Source organism: Engraulis encrasicolus, chromosome 20, assembly GCF_034702125.1.
Source record: "Engraulis encrasicolus isolate BLACKSEA-1 chromosome 20, IST_EnEncr_1.0, whole genome shotgun sequence".
Lineage (NCBI taxonomy): Eukaryota > Metazoa > Chordata > Actinopteri > Clupeiformes > Engraulidae > Engraulis > Engraulis encrasicolus.
In genome coordinates, this window is record NC_085876.1 from 41,275,131 (window position 1) to 41,281,130 (window position 6,000).

General features: G+C 42.4%; 1 protein-coding gene across 1 annotated transcript in view; it reads right to left on the reverse strand.

The window, feature by feature from the left end:
• Positions 1–1,321: 1,321 nt before the first annotated feature.
• Positions 1,322–6,000, reverse strand: part of cdk6 (cyclin dependent kinase 6) — a 125,881-nt gene continuing 121,202 nt past the window's right edge. Inside the window, exons 6-8 of the mRNA XM_063185956.1 lie at positions 5,355–5,405; positions 3,523–3,658; positions 1,322–2,111 (exon numbers count right to left, since the gene is read on the reverse strand). Of these exons, the coding sequence (XP_063042026.1) occupies positions 1,893–2,111; positions 3,523–3,658; positions 5,355–5,405 (406 nt within the window). The 3' untranslated portion in view covers positions 1,322–1,892. The remainder of the gene's footprint in view (positions 2,112–3,522; positions 3,659–5,354; positions 5,406–6,000) is intronic.

Consider the following 6,000-nt stretch of genomic DNA (forward strand, 5'->3'; position numbering starts at 1 on the left):
ACAGATCAACAACATTTAACCGTTTATATTCAGATGAAGGGAATTTTTGACTGCGTGTGTGTGTGTGTGTGTGTGTGTGTGTGTGTGTGTGTGCGTGTGTGCACATCCTTGACTGTGTGTCTGTCCTCCTGTGTGTGTGTGTGTGTGTGTGTGTGGTGTGTGTGTGTGTGTGTGTGTGTGCGTGCGTGCGTGTGTGCCTGCGTGCGTGCGTGCGTGTGTGTGTGTGTGCGTGTGTGTGTGTGCGTGTGTGTGTGTGTTAATGTGAGTGTGTGTGTGCATGTGTGTGTTAAGAGATGTGTGAATGGCAAGTCAGAATCAGTTCAACGGTTTTTTTTCTGCTGTGCTGGTGGTGGGAAGAACAAGCTCTGGCAACTGAGGAGGAAACGAGCAAAAACCAAAGAGAAGAACAGAGAGAAATGCGGAGAGAAATTCTCAGACGACACACAAACGTGGACTTGGTAAATGGCCTTTGGTGACAAGTGACAGTGACAGTGATGGCAGCAGCAGTAATTGGACTTGGAGGCCAGGCCAGTCCCCAAAGGCAAAAGTAGTGAGACTAGAGAGAGTTGAATTCTGGGTAAAGCCATGGTGGTAGCTGTAGTTGAGGGGTGGGGAACCTTTCTCCTTCGAAGGGCCACTTCAAATTCATCCGAGGGCCGTAAAAGTCCTCCGAGGGCCGTACTATGAACACAAACCAGGATTTCCCCCTGCACTTTGGTCCCCTGAATATAACTTGCAAATGTATTGCAAATGTATTTTCTAAGATTCCTTTACAAAATATGTCATATTTCATGTGAAGCTGAATAACATTAAAATTATATCGGGGGCCGGATAAAATAGCCTCAAGGGCCGCAAACGGCGCCCTCAAGACATAGGTTCCCCACCCCTGCTGTAGTTGTTTTGGCAGAGAGCCCTGGTCCACATGAGACGTTTGGCAGTGACAACGGTATTGTGGCAGTGAGACCGTCACCTTAGCTCAGTGACAGACGTGAAAGACGTTGGCAGTGATTTCTTCCGGTGGAGGTGGTGGTGGAGAGTGGAGAGGTCTTGACCTTTGACCTCCTCCCTCCCTTCTAAACCTGCTCCCGAAAAACTGGTCGTGAACGTTGGCAGTGACGTGCAGACGAGACCTAGATCTTGAGCAGCGAAAATCTCCTGTTTCGTAAGAGATTCTCTCTCTAAGTCTGTGATTTCCCCCATTACATTTGGGGGATCTGGTGCGATTCCACACACTTGGAAACAAATATAATAACCCCCAATTCACCAATACCAATCCACCCACCCGTACCCAAAATACCCACTCCACTCCTCACAACCCCCATAACCCTTCCCCATCTGAGCAGCACAGCCTGAGCCACATCCTCCCATCTAGGAGGGAACACACAGCCCATGGAGTCTTTAAAATTGTTCATCATGTACTATATTCCGCCCTCTTCTCTATTGGTGCTGCCTGGTTGACGCAAAAAAACAAAAAACAATAAGCAAAAGAAAATCGGACACAAACCAGACCAGCCAATTTGTTTATATCACTCTTCCATTGCCGTTTGCATTGTTCTTTCTTTATATATAATAATAATAAAAAAAAACATTAAAAGTAATTGTTTGATGGGGCAGGGAACAAAGGAAAGGAAAAACAAAACGAAAAGCAGCATCCTCAAAATGGCTGACAATGACATGGGCTGGATCTCAAATGGCGCACTTGTGCACTTCGGGCACTATGTTTCAGTGCGTAACTAATACGCCATACGCACTGAAACATGAACACTAAAGTGCACAAGTGCACCATTTGAGATTCAGCCATGGAGTCATCCAAAAACCGCCCCACAAAATGGCTGACAGGGACCATCCGTCCAAACGAACGAGCCACTGCAACCAGCGACCAACGACCGCCACTACTTCTGGGGGCCTTTGGAGTCCTTTGGGCCCCGATCGCCAGCGACAACACCACAGCGGCTAAAAGCCTGGCTAGTCCTCTCCTCCAGGGAGCGCTTGGTACTGGTGAAGGGCTGGCTGTAAAGACTCTTACTCGGGCTGTCCAGGTCCAGGAAGTAAGGGTGAGCCAGAGCAGCGTAGGCCGATATCCTTCGGGAGGGGTTGAACGACAGGAATTGCTGTCAGAGAGACAGAGAGAGAGAGAGAGAGAGAGAGAGAGATAGGGAGAACATTCTAATGTTAGTGCATGTTTGAAGTGGCCACGACCGCGTGCTATAAATATCTACTGTAAAGTGTAGCCTTGTCGCTCATCCTATACCCACATCAAAGTGAGGTAGGGTCTAGAACCTTGTCATAGATAGTAGTATGGAAGTGGACAGGCTAAAAGTTGTCTTTCGAATCTCTCTGTACGCAATAAAGTAAAACAGTAAGCGCATATAGGATGCACTTAAAATTGATTTGCAGTCGAATCCACAAAGACCAGAAGGTTTTAGAACTAGTAGAGGGTTAACATCCTTTGTGCCTAGAAGCATCCAACTGCTGAATAAGTTAAGTGCAGACAGAGTTAACATAATAACTTTAATATACTGAATGTATATAGGATTTTAATTTGGATTTAATTATTTCTTTTCTACCAGGACTTTTTATTTTTTATTTTGAATACTCTGTATGTTTTAGAATGAAGTCCAGTTGGAATGCTTCCTGGGACTGTCTAGTTTTTTAAGATGGTGCTCTTCGGTGACAGGCTTGGTTGATATCAAAAAAGTTTTAGAAATACCAAAGCACTCATCTTCTTTGTAATTAAAATGCCTTTACTTTGTTGGGCATAGCATGATTAAAATACTTCGACGCGTTTCGGTAATGAGCCTTCGTCAGGAAGTGAGCAGTTTCTTCTGTGACAAACAAAACTGTATATTTTGTTTGTTTTTTAGTCTTGTCCTTGTATAACGTCGTAATTGTCTGTATGTTCAAGTGTTCCCAAAACGCAAATTAAATTCCCCCTGGGGCAATAAAGTTATATTCCTTCATTCATTCATTCATTTATTCATTCATTCATTCATTCAGGTGTGTAATGCAGGCATTAAAAGGATGGGGAGTGTTAAAAGGTTGGGGTGTAAATAATAATGGTAATGTATCGATATATCGCGACATAATCTGACGATTGAATCAAATCTCATCGTATCGTGGGGCATTCTTAACCCCTTAAGACACGGCATTATAAATTAGCTGTTACCAGAATGGCAATGACCAAGTCGTAATGTATTACTAAAGGTCCCGTGCACTGTCATAGTAGTGTAGTACTATAGTAGTTAACTTTCAATGTCTGTTACAGCGTGCCACATGAGGTACGGCGTGCATTAAGGGGCTACGCATCGAAAATAATCGAATCGGTGGCCCCTGCCCAATGCCCTAGCTCCATAACATAATAGAAGTGGAAAAGTAATAGGAAAAGAAGTCTAATCGAATCGTATTGTATCGTATCGTATCGTAGGGCATTCTTAAGTATCGAAAGTAATCGAATCGCATCGCATCGAATAATAAGATATCGATATTGAATCGGAGACAACAGGTATGACAGCTGTGGCTTACTTGTAGAAGAGCCCTCCCCATGTCGTCCATGTCTGGAACCAGGTCCTCGATGGGCTTAGCAGGTCGAGGAGCGAAGGCGGTCTGAGGCAACCCCACGTTCTGCGGCCAGTCTTCCAGAGATGGCACGCCCACCACACTGCAATACACATCCCGAGAATAGAATCCGGGTCAGTCTCGCCATGCTCCATCATTAAAGCGCATTAAAGTCACAGTTGATCAAAACATTTGATCCAAACATCCAAACATACAGGGGGTTTATTCCCTGGTTAAACCTGGCTAAGTTAAAGTGATACTGTCACATTTTTGGAAATAAGCTTATTTTACACCTCCCCTTGAGTTAAATAATAGGTCTCATAGGTCTCATAACATTGGTCTCATAGGACTCAATGTTAACTGCTAGCCTGGAGGTAAAATTTGCACTGCCATACCCAGAGAATGGTTGAAAGTACAGGAGAATGGTAACACCTTATTATTTAACTCAGGGGGAGGTATAAAATAAGCATATTTCCAAAAATGGGACAGTATCACTTTAACCTACAGGAAGTGGTAAAGCTAGTAATAGATATCCCGCAGATGTCATTTAGTTAAAAAGATGAGGACTGCAGGCTCTTCTATTACATAATTTACCGCTACCTTGAGGTTAACTAAAGGGACACTGTGCAGGAAATGGTCAAAAAAGGTAATGCAACTATGCTGCTCATTGAAACTGGACTGCCTATTGCCAAATTTGATCTTTACATGAAAGTTTACTAAGTAATAAACAAATATTTTCTAGTATGGTCCAAGTACAGTCATTTTTGCAGCTAAAAATTGCTATTTTTGGAAATTCAAAATGGCGGACCATGGAGACGATCCCCCTTTTCATGTATGAAAAGTGCAATTTTTCCAGTTATAATGAATACTTAGAATTTGATGGTGGTGATAAGTATTCATGAAAAAGGAAACATTATTGAATGGGAAACATGAATTCTGGAAATTAACAACTAAAAATCTCACACAGTGTCCCTTTAAACTGATATACTACTGAACCAGCTTCTTGAAATTACCCCATGGGTCAAAGAAAGTGGATCTAAGAAGAAGCGTCATTTTGTTTTGTTTCCAGTATCCACTTTACGTCGGGTGAACGCCCCTTTATGAGACCTTCGGTTAGGAGACCTTCGGAGTCCTGAGGTTGAGAATCAATTAAGTCCCCTTAGCGCTGTAGATGGCGGTAGCGCACGTCTTGCGCAAACACCTCAAAAAGAGAAGAAGAAGTACGGGACAACGCCCCCTTAGGAGACCCAACATGAGCACACGCTTTTGCATCGAGTGGGCGTGTTTTGCGATATCTTGCTCTGATTCAGTATTTTTGCCATGGGTGAAGTGAAATTGCTGTTTGTCAGAGGGGGGAGATGGCAACTCTATGGCACTACTAAAATATGATCAGGATAGAACCAGTGCCATTCTTTCCATCATTCTATTCCATTGGAGAAGTATGCAAGGAAATGTACTGTTTGTGTCACATGCTTAGTAAGGTAAATAAAACATTGAATTTGCTGTTTGTCAGCGTATAGCTATTGTACAGTGGGAGAGGAAGTGAAGGGGAACATGGCGTCTTCTTTAGTCCACTACACATCTTAACAAGACATTGTTAGCAATGCCAGCAATACAAATCTGAACAAAATACAAAAAAAAAATCACATCTGACTCGCATTCGTACTCAAAACTCAGACGTCTCCCTTGACACACCAGAGAGTACAAGGAACAGTAGGACGAAGGATACCTTACTTTTCAACATTGTCAGCAATATTGTGGACTTGACATGGCAAGGAAAGGAACTGAAGTGTACTCACTCAAATATTTTGCCTAGCTGGTCAACATCTGATTTCCCTTGAAAAAGAGGTCTGGAACAGAAGAGAAGAAAACAAAACATTGCATCATGAGACAGGAAGTATGCGGTCATAGTCATGGGGGGATTATATAAAAAAGGGAGCGACAGGGAGAATGGTTCATTCTTGTAGTAATACTAAAGTTCACTTGCCCCAAACAGATATTGTGACATATTAGTGCACAAGGAATAAAGTCTAAATAAAGTCTTTATCAGTCAACTGGTCAATTGCCTTGTCTACATGAAACATTCAATTCAGAATTAACTCAAATTAATTCTGAATAAAACTTAATTTCAGTGGTGGACAAAGTAAAAGTAAAAGTACTTTTGTGGTGTAATTATAGCAGTAGCACATGATATTACATAGCTGTTACACCGTTTACTCCATTTTACCTGCCTATTGAGATAGACTTTGCTATTACTGAAAAACAATAAAAACCTAACAAGGACCCACCACAAAGTCAACCCAACCTGTGCAGAGCTTATTGTAAGTCAAGCTTATTGTAAGTCAAGTACATTGGTCTACTTTTTACTCAGATAAGTTACCTGTGTTGGAAAGAAACTGTGTTTTTTTTACTCTTACTTTTACTTTGTCCACCACTGCTTAATTT